Source organism: Porites lutea, chromosome 8 (assembly GCF_958299795.1).
Source record: "Porites lutea chromosome 8, jaPorLute2.1, whole genome shotgun sequence".
NCBI classification, from domain to species: Eukaryota; Metazoa; Cnidaria; class Anthozoa; order Scleractinia; family Poritidae; genus Porites; species Porites lutea.
The window spans coordinates 8,235,564-8,254,780 of NC_133208.1; the positions used below are offsets into that span (position 1 = coordinate 8,235,564).

A 19,217-nucleotide genomic window follows, 5' to 3' on the forward strand; every position below is an offset into this window, starting at 1 on the left:
ATTACAGACCGAATTGGACTCCACTCAGTCCTGTTACCATTACTTATTATTATTAGTATTATTATTATTATTACTATTATTACATGTAATAACTTGGAAGGTCTGCTTGAAGCAATGACAATTAAATAATCATGACCATAAAGGAAATATTTAACTGTTGTGATGTAGTTGACTCAGTTACATAACATTTGGTTTCCAGATTTATATTCAAAGTGTTAAGCGAAGGATTTATAAATCTATTTTTTAGAAAGAAAGGGAAATTTGACACCATTTCCAAGGGGAAAACATCAGACTTTGATTAGTCTCCCAAGCAGCTATTTTTGACTCATCAAGCAGCAAAACGCTTAACAAATGTGGTTGCGTGGTAGACTACAACTTGATACCAACTGGCAGGTATCAGTTAGGCTATATTGTATTATAGTTATTATTACGTAATGAAATCGGGAGCTCCGCTTTTAGGCTTGGCTAAATATATATATTACACCTAGTTAATGAAGACTGCTCATTAAAACAGTTTGCTTTGTCCCGGGGAAAGACAGTCCTTACCCTTACATTATCTCTTTCAACCTACTTAAAATAATATATGGACACCCTGTTAATAAATACAGTACTGGCCCCCTCAGTGTCTGTATTAACAGATTTGAGAGTACCAGCAAGCAGGGAAGGGGTTTAAATACACGTTATGTATTTCATAGCACTCTGATCAATAGTGAGAAAGCAAAAACATCTTTCCATGCAATTCTTTATATCCTGCAGTACAAATTGCTGAGTTTCATTTTTCATGATTTCATCTTCATCCTTGAACGGGTTATAACATGAATTATTACATTCATTCACAGGCATAATTCATCATAACCAGCTTGTGGCTGGCCTCCCGTAGTACATACAACAAGAGGAGTTGCTAACAATCAACACGAACGTCCCAAACGTAGTTTATTCACAGGTCCTCGGTACAACACATTCTTTTTACTCCTTAGTTCTTGGATCCTGAGTCCCGAGATAACAATCTGACATGACAAATACATGATAGGCTAAATACGTGATTCGTAAGTACTAAACTTCAAAATGTCGTGTGAAATACTCTCTTGGGATTTTCCGTAAAATGTTCTTTTAACAGTTCTTACCGTTTAGGCCGTACAATGTCCGATGGATGGCGATAACTATCCAAAAACTTGAACAACACGAGAAAGGGCTAACATGGCGGCCGCTTACTAAAATCTGGTGCGGCTGCTAAGCTTTTACATCATACCGCTGACTGCGCAGCGCTGCAGTCACATGGCTCCCCTAATTGTTGCCTAACAATTACTTAAGTTAATGTCCATACTAGACAGTTAAACAAAACAAATGTTCATAAAGGCGGTCACTTGTGTCTTCTACACCTGTCGGGGCGACTTCACTGAGTAGTTGGCTCCTCGTTGGGGAATTCCTCGGTCTCCCTGCTGCTATCACCAACATCCGCTTCATCTGCAGAGGGTACCAGTAAGACTAATTTGTGGATTGGTCTATCCAGGAACGTAGATGGCTTTCGACGTCTGCCTTGGTTGTCAAGTTCTCCATCAGCTTTCACAATTTTGACTTTTCTGATACATCCGTCTTCGCTAGGGTAGACTTCTACGACTCTAGCGAGTGGCCATTGGTTACGTGGTCCTTCGTCTTCCTTGGATACGACTACATCTCCAACTGATAGATTTCGCTTTGGATACATCCACTTGTTACGAGCCTGCAGGCTATGAAGAAACTCACGGCGCCATCTAAGCCAAAATTCGTTCGCGAGATATTGTACTCGGCGCCACCACTTGCGGGAATATAGATCTGCTCGCTGGAACCTTCCAGGCGGTGGAAGTACAACTTTAGCTTTCAAGGTAAGTAAATGACTGGGCGTAAGTGGTTCTGGTGCCTCTGGGTCATTTAAGTCGTTCGTAGACAAGGGTCTGGAATTAACAATACACTCTGCTTCAGTCATGAAGGTTCTGAACGCTTCGTCGTCCAACTGTGTGCCAGCGCTCAGAAGTAACGTCTCCAGTGCACTACGAACAGTTCGGATTAACCTTTCCCATGTGCCACCCATGTGGCTGGCATGAGGTACATTCATCTGAAATGGTATCCAATCACATCCGTTCTCCACTAAGTACTCTTGCACCCGGTTCTGATCCAGTTCTTCTAAGGCAGCTTTTAGCTCATTCCTCGCTCCTACAAAGTTTGTACCCTGATCACAGCGGAGCTGTCTGACTGGACCGCGTCGGTTGAGGAAGCGACTAAGTGCGTTGATGAAGGAACTGGTACTTAACGAGTTGGCTGTCTCCAAGTGTACACCTCTGCTGGCCATACAGGTAAAAATAACTCCGTAACGTTTAACTTCACTCCTCTTTTCCTTGATCGGGAAAGGTCCAAAGAAATCTACAGCACAATACGAGAAGGGGGCCGAAGGTTCAACTCGATCCACAGGCAAATCGGCCATCTTCTGGATTTGCAGGGGGCCGCGCATTTTTCTGCATGTAACACACTTGGAAATACAATTTGACACTGCTGACGATCCACCAACAACCCAGTAGCCTCTCTGGCGCAACTCATTTTGGGTGATACCTCGTCCCATGTGGTTCACTTTGGCATGCCAGAATCGAATCAGCAAATCTGTAATATGACTTTTACGAGGAAGTATCACAGGATGCTTCGTTGCAAATGGAAGGTTAGCTCGTCTCACGCGGCCACCAACGCGGATAACACCGTTTTCATCGAGAAATGGATCCAAACGATATAAGCAACTAGACTTCTTGACGGCTAGATTTCTTTCTCTTGCGATCTTTCTAGTAGTAAGCTCTCCAACTTCCTTAAGTTCCTTTAAAACTTGCATCTCGTCATGGAAATGTTCACGTTGAACAACCTTAAGAACTTCCCTCTCTGCTGCGTGAAGTTCTGTAAGTGTGACTGATACCTTCGGTAATGGTCTGATGCTCTCACCACCCGTTTGTCTCGTCAACTTCACTTCTCTACTTGCCAGTTTGCTCTTCAGTCGTAGACACAAAGCTATTGCCTTCAGCACATGCTGCCAGCTTGACATGTGGCGCAAACGGCTTGACGTTAACGGTTCAGGGGCTTGAGTAGCTCTGCTCTCTACACGAGATGTGAAAACGGCTGCTTTCCTTACTTCAGGATCACTTTCGGTCACTTGAAATTCTTCTATCTTCTCAGGCTGGAAAGTTCCACTCTTCCAAAGAAATAAGGGTCCAGTTAGCCAGTTGGTTCCTTGTAATAACTGTGACGCTGTAAGGCCTCGCGAGGCATGGTCAGCAGGATTAAGTTCAGTGCTGACATACAACCAAGAACTCGGGTTAGTGACGTCACGAATCTGCTGCACACGATTTGCCACATACACATGAAACCTCTTAGCTTCGTTGTTAACATAACCAAGGACGATTTTGCTGTCTGTCCAGAAATGTTCCTTAATGTCCGTGTAAGACAATTCTCGACGAAGAAATTCACTCACGTTTGCTGAAACAGTAGCTGCAGCCAATTCTAGCCTCGGCACAGTGATTTGCTTTAACGGGGCCACTCTAGATTTCCCAATGACAAGGGAACAGTACGCCTTGTCCTCCACATTGATTAGTCGAAGGTACGAGCACTGTCCATAACCCTCTACACTAGCATCTGAGAAATGATGCAACTCGCTGGCTTTGACCTGCCCAAAGTTCTCCGGCTTAAAACAACGTTGAATTTGCAGCTGATCGAGATTCAGAACATCCTGACGCCATTTCTCCCAATGAGTATACAAACTCTCTGGAATTGGGCTGTCCCAATCAAGCTTGTCTCGGCACATTTGCTGCAAAACTTGTTTTCCTTTCAAGGTAACTGGGGCAACGAAACCACTAGGATCGTAGATTGAACTGATTGTGGAAAGTACGCCACGTCGCGTTAGGGGACGGTCACGCAGCTCGATGCGGAATTGAAAACTGTCATTCTCAATGCACCACACTACTCCTAAGGCACGTTCTAAGGGCAGTGGATCAACCTTCAAGTCTAGCTCCTTTAATCCTTTGGCGCGATCTTCGGCCGGAATCTGTTCAAGAACTTCTCTTTTGTTTGATGAAATTTTGTGCAGTCTCAGGCCGGCCTTGGCGCAAATGCCTTGACTTGCTTTTATCAGTGTAACAGCTCGCTCCACGGTAGGGACTGATTTTAGTCCATCATCCACATAAAAGTCCTGTCGTATAAACTCAGCAGCTTCTTCACCAAACTCTTTCTCCCCATCATCTGCTGCTCTCTTCAGACCAAAATTTGCGCAGCCAGGTGAACTACCAGCACCGAAAAGATGAACCTTCATCCTATACTCAGTCACTTCATTTGCAGGATTCCCATCCTTCCACCACAAAAAGCGCAGGAGATCTCTGTGTTCCTCTGACACCATAAACTGATGAAACATACTCTTAATGTCAGTCATAAACGCAACATTTTCTTGTCTGAATCTGCACAGGATCCCCAGAAGAGTGTTCATGAGGTCGGGTCCTTGTAACAAGTGATCGTTCAGGGACACCCCTTCATACTGGGCCGAACAATCAAAAACAACCCTGATCTGGTCTGGTTTTTTTGGGTGGTAAACACCGGTGTGTGGTACATAGTTAACCATTCCATCCTGAACTCCATGGCGGTCCGGTGGTACCTCTTCTGCACACAAAGCAATCACATCTTTCATGAATAAGCGATAATCTTCCAGAAACTTGGGGTTTCTCTTAAACCTTGCTAAAAGTTGGTGCCATCTCTTGACAGCTAGTTCGCGGTTGAAGGGTAGAGACGGTTTGTCTGTCTTCAAAGGGAGAGGCATCTCGTAGTGCCCATCCGATCTCTTCACAATACCATTCTCAAGGATGTTGAGGAATCTCCTGTCTTCAGCTGAACAGGGCTTGGTATTTGCAGAACTTTCTGTAAAGTCTGACTCAAGAATCTTAATAATCTTCTGTGGGTTGATAATCTCTTTCACCTTTGTCGTAAAGGCAAAGTGTTCATGGGTTTCTTTGACCATCACCTTGTTGCACACTCCTTCCTTATGGTTGGCTTCACCTGTAGATTTGCACACCTTGCCGATTATACCCCACCCCATTAAAGATCTTTGGCCGTAAGGGTCGTCTTCACCTCCCACTAGGACTTCTCTGGGTCTGACGATACTAGGGCAATTATTGCCAATCAGCAAGGAGATTTCCACACTTGGATTGTAGGGCATGAGCTCGTCAGCAATAGGACACAGATGTTCCCATTTCCGGGCAACACTGGCTTTTGGAATCTGCGACCGACTGGCTGGGATGATATCTCGCTTGAACATCATGGGTAGCTTCACAGCATGCTCCCTTCTAAAATCCAACACCTCAACTCCACAAATACGGTTGCTTGGTACATGTACATTTCTCTCTTGCACTGTTGTCAGCAGCAAGTCGGTTGGTGGGCCTTGCAAGTCCAATTTTTCACACAAACTTTGCGACACAAAACTCACATTGGACTGGTCATCTAGCACTGCATATTGTAAGACTTCTTTACTGGGTTGGCTAACTTGTCTAACCCAAACAGGTACAATCATGGCATGATCCGAGCCGCCCTCTTGCTCTGGGATGGTACAAACATTTGTACAGTTCGTAATACTTTCCTTGGGAGTTTTCTGAATATGGAGACATGTAGGGTGATTTCCAGAACACGTGCGACATTTAAGTCTGTTCTTACAGGAGGATACTTGATGTTGACTGCTAGAGGCACATCCAAGACAAAGAAATTTCTTATAGAAGAAGTCCTTCCTTTCCTTGTGCGGCTTCTCTGCAAACTTTTTACACTCGTCTAGCTGATGTTCTTCCTTGCAAAACAGACATACTTCGGTCTTTTTCTTCTCGCTCCTCCCTTGCGAACAGGTTGGGGGTCTCTCCTTTTCACCTTGACCCTGGGCAGTCACGTTCTTGCTTGGATCCAATACATGAGTTTCGAAGGAAAAGGCCTCCTCGCCTTTTGGTGAGCGTCTGAATGGTCCTCTAGGCCTAACAAACTCTTTGGTTTTGGACAGCTCCTCAAGTTCGGGAATGTTCGCTCTCTCTGCACACTCTTTCACAAATGAAGCAAATTCAGAGAAGGTAGGGTAAGTACCATTTCCTTTTGAGACTCTACACTGTTGTACTATTCCTCTCCACTTATTCTGAATTTGAAATGGCAACTTGTTTAGAGTTTTAACGTTCTCCTTCGCAAAGTCTAAGACAGCAAGACTAGGAGTAGTTTCTCTGGCGGCAATTATCTTTTGCAGGAAGTCAGAAAGATCTCTTAGGGCCTCCGCATCTCTTACGCCAATCTTAGGCCAGTTCTCCAGTTTGTTCATAAAGGCTGTCCCTACTACATTGCAGTTACCATACCTTTCCTTTAACAACTTTCTCGCAGACTGAAAGGCATCTTCAGTACCAATTAACATATACTGATCAACAACTTGTTTGGGCTTTCCTGAGATGTACTGATGTAGGAAGTTCAATTTTGTCTGCGCGTCCATTGGTTTGGAATCAATAAGGGCACTGAAGGAACTGTTCCATGTAGGATACTCCAAAGGATCTCCACTAAAAACTGGGATTGAAATCTTAGGCAGTTGCCCTGAGATTGCTAGTTGCCTGTTCACTAGGTTCTGCTCCATAGTAGCTGCCACCAACATACTACTTGTTTCCACTAATTTGTCCATACACTTTTCTAAGACGACAGAGTGTGGTTGAAAGGGTGTGGCACTGGGGCTTAACGTACTGTGCACTCCATTTTCTACACGCGGAAGACTGAAAGTGGGTTGGGCTCCACTTAACTGAGTTGAAGAGTAGATAGGTTCTTGCTGACCAGGAGAGAGATCACTCTTACTTGTGACTGGAATTGAATTAAGGAATTTGTCCATGTCCTTGACTTTATCAGCGGGGGGAATCGAGTTTAGATCCTGATCATCAAACAGTTCTACTTTATCTGCTGACATGCATACATTAAGCTTTGCTTGATTCTGAGCAAGTTCACTTTGTAATCTTAGCTCTTCCAACTTTCTTTCTTGTTCTAATTTGGTCAACTCAGTCTTTCTGTGTTCTAATCTCAGTAACCGTTCCTTCTCTATATAGGCCAGTTTAGCCTTTAAGGCAGCTTCCTCCTTTTGTAACTGAAACCTATCTTCTTCAACATTATCATTGGAACTTATTTTTGACCTACTACTTTTCTTGGATGCTCGACTGGACCTTTTGGATGCTTCAGAGATTGAATCATCCACGTGGTGTTCGACAAATTCCAGAAACTTTATCTCTGATCTAATGTCACACTCAAAATTTGACCATTCTCTGCCAACTTGATCAACCATTCTTTCAATATTTTCCACATTCTCATCTGGGTTCGCAAAAACCTTAATCTCTTCAACCATGTCTTGAAATTCGCAATACAAAATCTGAGCTTCGCTGAATTCTTTCTTAAATTCTACTAGTTTAGTTGACTGACCTCGCTTCAGTAGAGTACCTCTCATTCGCTTCACCAGTTCACATTTCTTAGTTTTCAAGTTACTTGTTTTCAAGTTCAGTTGATACGTATACCCTTTCTCCGTCAGGAAACGCTTCCTTGATTCATCAGTTTCTTCTTCCAGCGCCACATTGACCTGGTCTTCGGGTCTTGCTTCTTTGTTGACGGACATGACTGCTACACGAAGATCGTCAAACGATTGTTATTGTGGCTGGCCTCCCGTAGTACATACAACAAGAGGAGTTGCTAACAATCAACACGAACGTCCCAAACGTAGTTTATTCACAGGTCCTCGGTACAACACATTCTTTTTACTCCTTAGTTCTTGGATCCTGAGTCCCGAGATAACAATCTGACATGACAAATACATGATAGGCTAAATACGTGATTCGTAAGTACTAAACTTCAAAATGTCGTGTGAAATACTCTCTTGGGATTTTCCGTAAAATGTTCTTTTAACAGTTCTTACCGTTTAGGCCGTACAATGTCCGATGGATGGCGATAACTATCCAAAAACTTGAACAACACGAGAAAGGGCTAACATGGCGGCCGCTTACTAAAATCTGGTGCGGCTGCTAAGCTTTTACATCATACCGCTGACTGCGCAGCGCTGCAGTCACACAGCTACTGTCGACCAAATTTGGAAGAATTTTCCCATTATTGAACTGATTGTAAAATTTGTAATTTGTTTACCCATGGATCACTAAGGAGTTCATAAGAACACGTTGAAACGTGTCCGTGCGTTCCAGATCGAATTGGAATTTGAAAGTGTTGGTTTTTAAGGAGAGGGGAAAACTGGAGTACCCGGAGAAAAACCTCTCAGAGCAACGGAGAGAACCAACAACTAACTCAACCCACATATGGCGTAGACGTTAGGATTCGAACCCGGGCCACATAATTTGATGGGAGGCGAGTGCTCTCACCACTGCGCCACCCTTGCTCCCTCAAGAGTGCAGCAAAGTTGCAGATTATTGAACCGTTAACCAAGAAGACCTAGGGAGGAGGTTCAGTAAACTTGTTTTTGTAGTGAGAACAAAAATGGAGGAACATCATTCCACCAGCAAGAAATAGGCAAACTATTGGCTAAAAAACATAGCAAGAACAGCAAGAAGACAACTTGAAGGACAACAACTGTTATTTGTTTGCATAGCTGAACAATCCCTTAACTCCTAAACTTGCCGATTGACGTGCAATATCAAAAATGAACTTAACATCAATGGGAGGTAAGCATGCTTTAGTTTGTTTTTAAACTTCTAGGAATTAAATTGAATGAATAATAAAATAACTATTGTATTCAGCTTTCATATCATCTGAAGAATTATGGCGGTCGAGGAGGGTGATGATACTCAGCCTCATTCAATAATTGATAATTAACCTGAGCTCCCTTTTGCCTTGCTAGCTTAAAATTGGTAGAGCACAATTCAGGGGTAATCAGGCTCATAATCTCTAATCAGTAGTCCTTAACTCACTCACATGATATTTATATGTACTCACTGAATTGCACTCCGCTTAGTCCTGCATAGCCACACCTTTAACTTAATACCATTTATAGTGTAATCCTGGATGACAGAAACAAGAAATGCATATTGTATTAGGTGTCTTGAAAAAAGTCCAGGTGAATTTCACAGATATAATGTGCAATATTTTCTCTCTGAACCGCTTTTATAATCATCTGTTTTCATAAAACAGGGCATACAGTAAGGATTCAATAATTGATATTGTTTGCCTTGTGGTGATCAAGTCTTTTGATTGGGGAAGGAATATTTGAATCTTTTCACACCTGACTTAAAGCGCTTTACAATTGTCACAACTGACCATCCAGATGATTCCCGACATTAATAATGAGAATTTCACATTTAACCAAACTATCCAGCCAGATCCGCAAATACTAACTAGTGTGCACGGAGGAGATAGTTTTTCCAAAAAAAACAACGACAAGAACAAAAAAAAACTCCTGAACAAAGCATATTTCATTTTAATTTTCCACTGACTGGTGCGGTAATGGTCCCGCCGGCCAGATCTGACAAGTGAAAAATGCCCTGAGAACAATTGAAAGTCAACTTGGAATAAACAGCCTGAGATCGCTTCCTGAATGTGCCATTCTTTCAGTCCTTTCAATCATGAACTGAGTTGTAACAGTTTAAATAGTCCATGACATCAGACAAAATTAAAGGTGAGTGTATTGTACACACATACAAAATACATACATACATACATACATACATACAGTGAAATGCTGCAAATAAGAAGCTATATTTTTTGAAGTTTGGCAAAATAGATTCTTATTGTTTGGAGTACATTGTACTTATTGGAAGTTTAGGCTAAATAGGTTCTTAATTAGGTTCTTTAAATTTTTATGAAGAAGGATACTGTTGTTGAGATTACAAGAAATATTGCTATATATGGTATTTGTCCTTCATAATAGGCATTTATTTACCAAAAATCTAACAAAACTAGGTTGTTGTTGCATTTTACATGATATTTTCAGTACTGTAATGTAATTTTCCCATATTAAAACCAGACTTTTGGTCAAAATGTTTATGAAAATTTAATGTAGTCTAACACCACATATAAGAACCTGTTGATTTTTCTTGGCTAAACTGGTTCTTATATTTTGGAGTATTAAAATGACAAATTTCTGCCAGCAGGTTCTTAAATCCTAGGTTCTTCTTTGCAGCATTTTACTGTACTTAGCAGGGATGCCAACCCCTGGAGATCTAAAATCTGGAGACTCCCTTTTTTATACTCCCTCCCCCCCCCGACAAATTGACCCAGCCCCCAATGGGAATGACTTAGGACATCATATATGAAGTCTTACATGAATTACATACTATCAAAATTCGCAATCATCATTTTGTTGCTAGAAATAATCTTTGTGAGTGACTATTAAATACGTGCAAAGATGCCCCAGAAACCGTCCTGCGAATAAGAAAAATTCAAGTTTCGAGGGAAAAATGGGCTAAATCTCAAACTAACACAGAAAGCGACCCGCACAGGAGAGTGGGAGATCAGTGCCATATCCTGGAGACTCCTAGATAATCCAGGAGAGTTTGCATGTATGACTTAATACATGTACTTTATTAAATTGTCAGAACAGTTAGCTAAGAAGCTAATAGGGGACACAAAAGAAAAATTCCTATCTACAAATACATTTAGGGTGTAGACCAAACCTGAAACTTAATCCCCCACCCCCCACCCCCTTCCTGGACCCCTCATTTAAAAAAAAAAACAAAAGAAATAATAAAAAAGTAAATTAAAAAAGCAAGCAAACAAATAAAAAAGTCCCGTATTATATAAACTGTCTAGCACTTTTTACTATGAAGCTCGGAGGGTGACCCAGAAACACATTAATTAATTAATTTTTTATAGTTGTACTAAGGCTGGCAAACTATTATATCGTCAGTATCCGCGAAACTTTGCGTGCTGTTAATGTGATGACTGCTCGTGACTTGGCTCGCATCCAAAAGGATCAGTCATGTTGAAACGTAGACCATGCAGACTGTAGACTGCAGACTGCAGACTGTGCAGACCGTGCAGACTGTGCAGACTGAGTGTTATTTTTTTTACTTATACCTTAATTTTCTAGTAAAACTTTTACTAAAGTTTCCTGCTTCCTCTCATTATGTGCACTGTGCATCACTATCATATGTGCACTGATGTGTACCTGCAAGGGTCATGAGTAGGAAATGAGAAAATCAAGGGCTCATGTTTACCGGCAGATGTAAAAGCAGTTGCGCGTGCTTTTAGCTGTGCCGCTTTCACGCAGGAGTGAGCACGATGGAGGAGGGTAACACCAGTATTTACTAGTTTCATCCTGCCATGCCACGTTTATTTATTTATTTTTTTTAGTAGAAGAAGCTTTTTCAGGTTATGTAACTTAAAATAAAACCCTTTTCGGCTTCATACAACGGTTACGAGAGAGACATTTCCTCAATTCAGTCAGTATAAAACACGGACTGCGGACTGCGGACCAAGGACTGTGAACTGGGTATAAAACACGGACTAGGTATAAAATGCGGACTGCGTATTATGTTTATAAAAACAGCTTTAGAAAGGTAAAACTGAGAGAAACGGAAAGCGGGCTTATATAAAACAGTAGTTCCAGCTCCTTGCCTTACACAAAAACATTCAGTAAGCCGGTCACGCAGTCTATATTCTCCTCATGTGGAGAAGTAAAGAATACTGAACGCACAAGGAAGGTTATGCTGCTATTCAAGGCAACTGAAATTAAACTCTGAATTTTATCAAAAGAAGGAGTTAGAAGAGAACAAATCGGAGAAGCACCGAATAAAAAGAATAGTATTGGTGTTAGCCGAGTCAGAGTAAAATTCTTAAAGATGCCTCTATTCCGTTTCAAATAAAGCATTGGGAATATGAGGAAATGAAGAACTCAGACGAGAAGGTCAATATAGGGGCATTCCGCGAGGTAAAAAAGTAGTATTTAGGGGGGAAGGATTACTCACCTATACGTGAATAATATCCGAAATGAATCATCCAACCCAACGTTATTTTCTATGCGATGATTATGATGACATGATTTACACCCTGCTCCTGAACCCCGGAAGGGGGTACTTATAGGAATTTTTTGGTGGAGTTATGCCTGGTTATGTCCGGTTTTCCACACCCGTTTTCAGACCTGATCTCTAAAATCCATAACCATTTTGAGACCTGGCCTAATTTAGCCTGTTCCAGGCACTCAGATAAAGAGGAGGCTACCCAGTTTCCTCCCGTTTTATTTTAGCGCTTTCTCAATTCAGTGGACCCAACTATCTCGAAGCTTGGAACAGGCTAGGCCTGATTAGGCAGAAATTATGTCATCATTATATATTATAGATTAGAGCGCAAGCAAAAAATTCTTCAAATGCATTTCAAATTCGCATATTTCTATTTCGTTCTCATTCATTTAGAATTGAAAACGATAAATACATTCGTACATGTACGCCTCTGTAGTTTCCTCGAAAACCATACCCGATTCCAAACCAAAATACTCAAAGTGTTTTCAGACCACCAAAACGGCCCATAAACCCTACCCTTTAGGGCGGCAAATACCTATATGGCTTACATAAGAGAGTAACCCCGGGTCCTGACCCCTTTCATGATTTTTAGAGACCGAGACCATGTCTAAAATGGGAGTAGAAAATTGCATTTTTGTCAGGCTCTCGATTCAGAGAACCTCCACCAAGAATTTCTATTTTATACCCAGTCTGCAGTCCGCGTTTTATACCTAGTCGGTGTTTTATACCCAGTCCATATTTTCCGGTCCACCTTTTATACCTAAGGGGCGCGATCCATTCAACCAAAATTTTCGGAAATTTCGGTCCAAATTTCAATGGATCGGTTCGGTCCAACCGGAAAAGTTTCGAAAAAACGGGTCCACCTTTTGAGGTGGACCAATTTTCCCGGTCGGACCGGTTGGAATTTTGGTTGAATGGATCGCGCCCCTAGTCCGTATTTTATACCCAGTCCGAAGTCCGTAGTACGCACTCTGCAGTCCGTTTTTTATACTGACCGTTCCTCAATTTCCTTGATTGTTGATGATCGTCTTTGGTTTCACTCTGTAATTCAAACGGTGACTTGCCGTCATTTTTTTAAATCTTACAGATACCGATGTCATCGTTGTTAGCTCGGGATATCAAACTAAGACGTTTGAGATGGGCCTTGTTTTAAAATATGTACATAAATCAAGGGTATATCTACCTAAAAATAAATATATTTCTGACTTCCACGCGTTTGGCGGTTCCGTAAGCGTCAGAATTAAGAGAAGAAGGGCAGCGACTTGAAACTTCTCCCAGATAATAAGATAAGATATACCTAAGATACACAGCGGGGGATCTAGTTCAACGCGCATTAAAACCCCCTCCACATCTTCCAGTTGTACAAATAACACATTTGTTACAAATGAACTATTTAGTTTTGGAGCTGCATAAACAAGAACCATGATCGATACTCGAACAAGATTGTTGGTTTCAAACCACTACCACTTATTAGCGTGAATGCTTGGGGCAAATAATTGTCGATCCCTGAGTGAAAACCAGCCCAGAGGGACACTCTTGAGAATCGAATAAAAAAAATACATAAACAAAAGTCTTACCCGAATCTTACGAGCTAACAACGATGACATCGGTATCTGTAAGATTAGAAGAAATGACGGCAAGTCACCGGTTTGAATTACAGAGTGAAACCAAAGACGATCATCAACAATCAAGGAAATTGAGGAAATGTCTTTCTCGTAGCCGTTGTAGGAAGCCGAAAAGGGTTTTATTTTAAGTCACTTAACCTGAAAAAGCTTCTTCTACTAAAAAAATTTAAATAATCGTGGCACCTCCTGATGGTGCTCCCTCCTGCGGAAAACTATAGTAAAAATTTTACTAGAAAATTAAGGTACAAGTAAAAAAAAAATTCAGTCTGCACAGTCTGCAGTCTGCAGTCTGCATGGTCTGCGTTTCAACATGACCGCAAAAGGATGGGGGGGGGGGGGGGGGGGGTAAATGTATTTAAAATTTGATCACATGCATATAAATTCCATTAAGGAAAATCTCTTTGCATGAGGACTTTTACATTTGGCTAAATATTGAGGCGTATCGAAATCTAAAAATACACAAACCGTCCCAAGTGTGTCTCCAAACATCCTCATACCCTGACAATTTAGAGGACTTTAAGCTTAATACAGGCAAATCCGAAGCTTATTTTTTGTTTCGAAACAATTATAATTCTAAACCCCTACAACGCGATCGGTAAAAGAATTTAAGCTTATTTCACGGCAATTATTGATTTTGCACACATTTCAGCGGACATTTGAGTGAGGTGAATTTGTCTTCAAATCAATTAAATAATTACAATACCTGTTCCTGTATTTTGTGTTTTCCAAGGATGTGTTATAAGCAGCTGTTGATATTTCGCCCAATCTCTTCTTACAATACTCATCACGGCTTGCCGTATATCTTATTTTGCGAGCTTTTAATAATGATCCGCTGGAGATCGCACTAGCCATGGAATGGAATGGCTCCTAGCGACTGAGCCGTAATGAGAGGTACCGCTGACCGGTTCACATGTAGTACTTTAATACCTACACATGGCTACACATGTACCTACACCAGGGGACCCCTGACCTGCACTTAGCCACACTTTGCCACACATAGCCACACATAGCCACCCATAGCTACACACAGTCACACGTATCCACATAGCCTGCACCTATAGCTACACATGGCTACACATGGCTACACATAGCCACACTTAGCGACACTTAACCACATATAACAACACTTGTAGAACCCATAGCTACACACTGAGCCCCACACATCCACACAGCCACCCATAGCCACCCATAGCTACACATAGCTACACATAGCTACACATAGCCACAAATTGTTTTTTGAATGTTCCCCTCCTCGCCGTCATGGAGGCAGCTAGTTTGCGGCCATATACATTATTTAAATCCCTCGACTCGCATGATTATGTTAGAAGACTTTGAGTGGATCAGAATTCCACCAAGTTGAGTTAACTTATACAGTGGTCGCTAATTTCCCTTAGCTGCCCTTTTGTAGCCATGGATCGATTCGTCACGTCTTTGTTTCCTGAGCGGCTATTTGTCATGATAAACAAACGCCGACAATACAACATGGTGCAAGTTGCTTCCCACTTCAATTAAGAAACAAAAATATGTACTGTAATTCTGTGTCAGGATACTGTTCCGTGCAATGGTTGCCGCATATTAACTTTTACAAGTCGCCACCCACAATATAACTTTGGAATCGTTTGCATTGAAATTGTTTTCTTTTTTTTTAATTTTATTCCACTGCAAATTGCCTTAGTCTTATTCTTTTTCAAGCTTGCAAATAGCATTAAACAGCGGAAATGAACACCCAAAATGATCAGAACGGCCCTATTTACCAGGCCCGAAAAAGGTGTCTAATGGTTGCGAGTTGGTTGTATTAATGCGATTATATTGTAGGTAGCTTTCTTCACTTCAATTCTGGGTCTGAATCCATAAACATTTATCTTTTGGCATTTCCAAATGTTGCAAAAGTTTTGACTGAGCCTGTAGTTTCTCTATTGCAAGGTTTTAACGATGTGTGAATAGAAAAGAGGTGGAGGGGGGAGGGGGTATTGCCACATATGGGCTGTAGGTATGTGCCGCTGTTAAGGGTAATGGTTTTCAAGCAGTTTTCTCTGGGATAGAGTATATAACAGAGCGTTTGGGTCTCGAATAGGGTATCATTTTCCAGGAAATTGATCAATTGGTTGAAGATTTTAGCCTAGACTAGGGAAACCGGGAATTGCCACTAAAAAATGTACAAAAATCAAATCGGCATCATATCTAGGATAAGGGGCGGGGGTTTTGAAGAGTTTAGTCCAGTATAGGGTAGCAAAATTCAGCTGAACTAGCTCTGGTGTAGGCTAAGGGTTCCAGGGTCCCAGCGGCACATCCCCACCCAAAAATTCCTAAAGTACTCCCCTCCCCGGGCCTAAGGGTTATATTTATTTTGTTAACTGTGTGTATATGGTTACTCCATTTGCTTCTACTAGTCATGGTAAGAATAGCATCGCAAGCAAATGCCCATCAACGAACAGCGACCTCCGAAGCTCAAGAAAACTCGAGGAAAATACTGAAGACAAGACAGAAGCCATGCTTGATATCCCAGCGAAACCACGGACTACAGAGAATACTTCACAAACAACTATTTCAACAACTGTTCTCTCTTGCAACTGCAGAAAATATTGTCCAGCCGTTAACAGCACCAAACTAGAGGTAAATTACCGCCGTTTGTTTTCGTATATGTTGATGTGCGAAGTTGTTTATTGAGGAAACGCTATATGAGTAGCAGTTGAGTTATTTCTTAGGTCAAAATGTAAGGCTAGACAAAAGAGTAAATAATCTCAACTAAGTCGGCAGTAAGTTTCGCCATATTGAAACGGTAGAGAAATCTTTATCTGAAAAAGTCAGTTTACGGTTACAAAAAATTCTACACCGCGAGCGGTCGTCCTTCTTTCCTCGGAGCCACGCTCGGCGAGGGAAAAAGTAAAATTATGCGAATAAATTATTTTCTTCTTTGCTTAACATGGGCTTCCGCCCTTGTTCCTCGCTGCTTCGCCACTTCCCCCACCCCCTCCAACGCGTGTTCTCGATGTACTGTGTCTCACAAGAAAAATAAGAGACTGCTCGCAGTCTAAAAAAATTTATAAAGAATCATGGCTCTTTCATCCTTTACATTTGCTTCACTTTGCTTGTGGTAAAACCTCGTTCTCCCCTTTTTTTTCTCGAGATTATATATTAGGGACCGATCATTATTTATCACCTGGGGGGGGGTCGGAGGATTTTGGGGGGGATCACTTGATTTTTAGGAGAACAGAGGGGGGGATCAGTCGTAACTGAGAGCCCAAAAGGGGGGATCACTGAAAATTTTGGAAGGATTCAGAGGTGGGACCACTCAAATCTGCTTGAACAATGCCAGTTTGAAAGCATACAACATAAATGTGCCCATTCTGCTGGGAGATGATGGCATTTGCAATCTCAATTTGTTCTATTAACACAACTTTATTTAAAAAACGGAAGTCTGTCACACTGGCGAATGTGTGCATTTCAATTTATATCGAGAAAGCTTTGTTTTAACGCTTTTATATTTTTCCTTTTATAACGTGCTCATGACTTAGCTAATATTCATCTTTAAACATGACAGGTGAATTCTAAATTGTGAACTATATAAACTTCTGATAACTGAAACATTGTAAAAAGCGTGTTTGTTTAAACATAAACCATTTATCGCCTCTCCAGGAATGGGCGTCCTGTGTCAGCTCTATACTAAATTCGATTCAACTGCTTCATCTGCCTCATCTTGAGCCTCATCATCCCATTCAACAACTTCATTTGCCTCTTGACCCTCGTCAAGAGACACTTTTAAAAAAAGACTGCGCGATAACGGCTTTATTATGCTGTAAGTACATCATAGTTAGAAATACTATACCTGTATATGAACGTTTAAAACACTAAATATACACGTCGAAAGGTGAATATGGGTACAAAGACATTGGGGGGGGGGGATCACGAAAGTTATATATAGTTATGAGGGGGGATCACTTCAATAAAATAACATTTAAAGGGGGGATCGGCTAAATTTCATCGTGTTTAGCCCAAAATCCTCCGACCCCCCCCAGGTGATAAATAATGACCGGTCCCTTACCCAGATACTATAGCGACAAAGTTTTGTCAGGAAGTTTAGGAGTTACCCTAACAAGAAAGTTTGACAACCTGCTATAGAAAATAGCATGATTGATTGAAGCATTTGTTGGCGTTGCTAACAGGGAACTTAAGGTTATGTTCACAATGTAGCGGATAGATTTGACGCCGGCACAAAAACCGTACTACTAGTTCAAAAATAAAAACGGTGATTTCGGCGCGATTTATGTAACGGAGCAATAGTGCGTTGCACCAAGGTTAAAGATTGAGAGTCCTCGGATAGATGTTTATAAATCGATGAAGCGACCGATTCAGCTCTAGCCTGTTCCAGGCGTTTAAAATTTGGAATGCGGCACGAAGTCAGAGCAGCTGGGAAAAAAAATAAGGAGGGAAAGGTGGAGAGAGGAGGGAACCTTCCTTTGCTCGGCTCAACCCATGCTGTTTTTAATTTCTTTTCACATCTTTTTGTGCTGTCCACAGAAATTGAACGCCTGGAACAGGCTTACACGGCTCAGTTGACCTGGGTAATGACTATTTAACGAATAGATTCCATGTTGCAGTGCTCGCTGCGCCTGTTCAGTAATTCCAGATGACTTCAAAATGTGGCAAAAACAAAAATGCGGCACCGAGCTGCACTGAGCCGCATGCGAGTGTGTCACTGATGTTTTAACCAAATTTTGACGTCTTCTATGATATTAGTGAACAGACCCAGGGTTACATGGAATCTATATAGTTTACATAATGAGCAGAAAAGAAACAACGACACACTTGCCTCGTACCACTTTACTGTTCGAGGATTTGTCCTGGATTTTCAAGTCGTTCAAGAACTTGTCTCGGTTTATTCTTTTTTTTTTTCTTATCTATAAACAGCTCCTAGTAAGCCATTTTTAAAAGGCTTTCACTTGCTTAAAACAAACTCGCAAAAAATTTCAAAAACGCGCCCATGTTGAACAAAAAATAGAAAAGCAAGTCACCACGTCATCCATCATGTGTCTGTACTGTAATATATCATCACCACATTGTAAAATTAATGCGTGATCAATACATGGATATTGTGATCGGTTAGATGGGTACATGTAACTTGCGAACCAGCACCCAGGTATGAGATTTTGCGCAGGAGAATATTGTGGTCCACGCCATCAAAAACTTTTAAAAGATCAAATAGTATAAAGATAGAAATCTATTTAGCGTCCATGGCCAGTCCATGTCCATCCTTGTCATCCGTTGCAAAAAAGACAACAGGAGACAGTTTAAAAGGCCAAATATGAAGTTTTTAACAACAAATCTCGGGAACATTATATTTGGAATTCAAATGATGCGCACTAATTGAACGGGTTTTGCTTTTTAAATTGATAGCCCTGACGAGGCCTTTTAAGACAGTTTTGTTTAAAATAATATACAAATTGTAATACTGCCGTTGTGATCATGAGTCGAACGTTAAACGAGCTTATCAAAGAGGATTGATCATATATAATCAAAAACAAGCTTGCTTGTAGCATTTACGTTTTTTAATGATAACAAAGAAGAAGGAGAAGAAAAGAAAACACTTAGACAC

The 19,217-nt window shown here is 41.3% G+C and overlaps 1 protein-coding gene and 1 pseudogene across 1 annotated transcript; both read right to left on the reverse strand.

Annotated features, from left to right (window-relative positions):
* Nucleotides 1-14,535, reverse strand: part of LOC140946912 (mitochondrial inner membrane protein Mpv17-like) — a 33,955-nt pseudogene extending 19,420 nt beyond the window's left edge.
* Nucleotides 857-7,985, reverse strand: LOC140946880 (uncharacterized). Its single transcript, XM_073395984.1, has one exon. It carries the CDS (start codon nt 7,655-7,657, stop codon nt 1,394-1,396), a length of 6,264 nt encoding a protein of 2,087 aa, XP_073252085.1. The 5' UTR covers nt 7,658-7,985; the 3' UTR covers nt 857-1,393.
* Nucleotides 14,536-19,217: the final 4,682 nt, after the last annotated feature.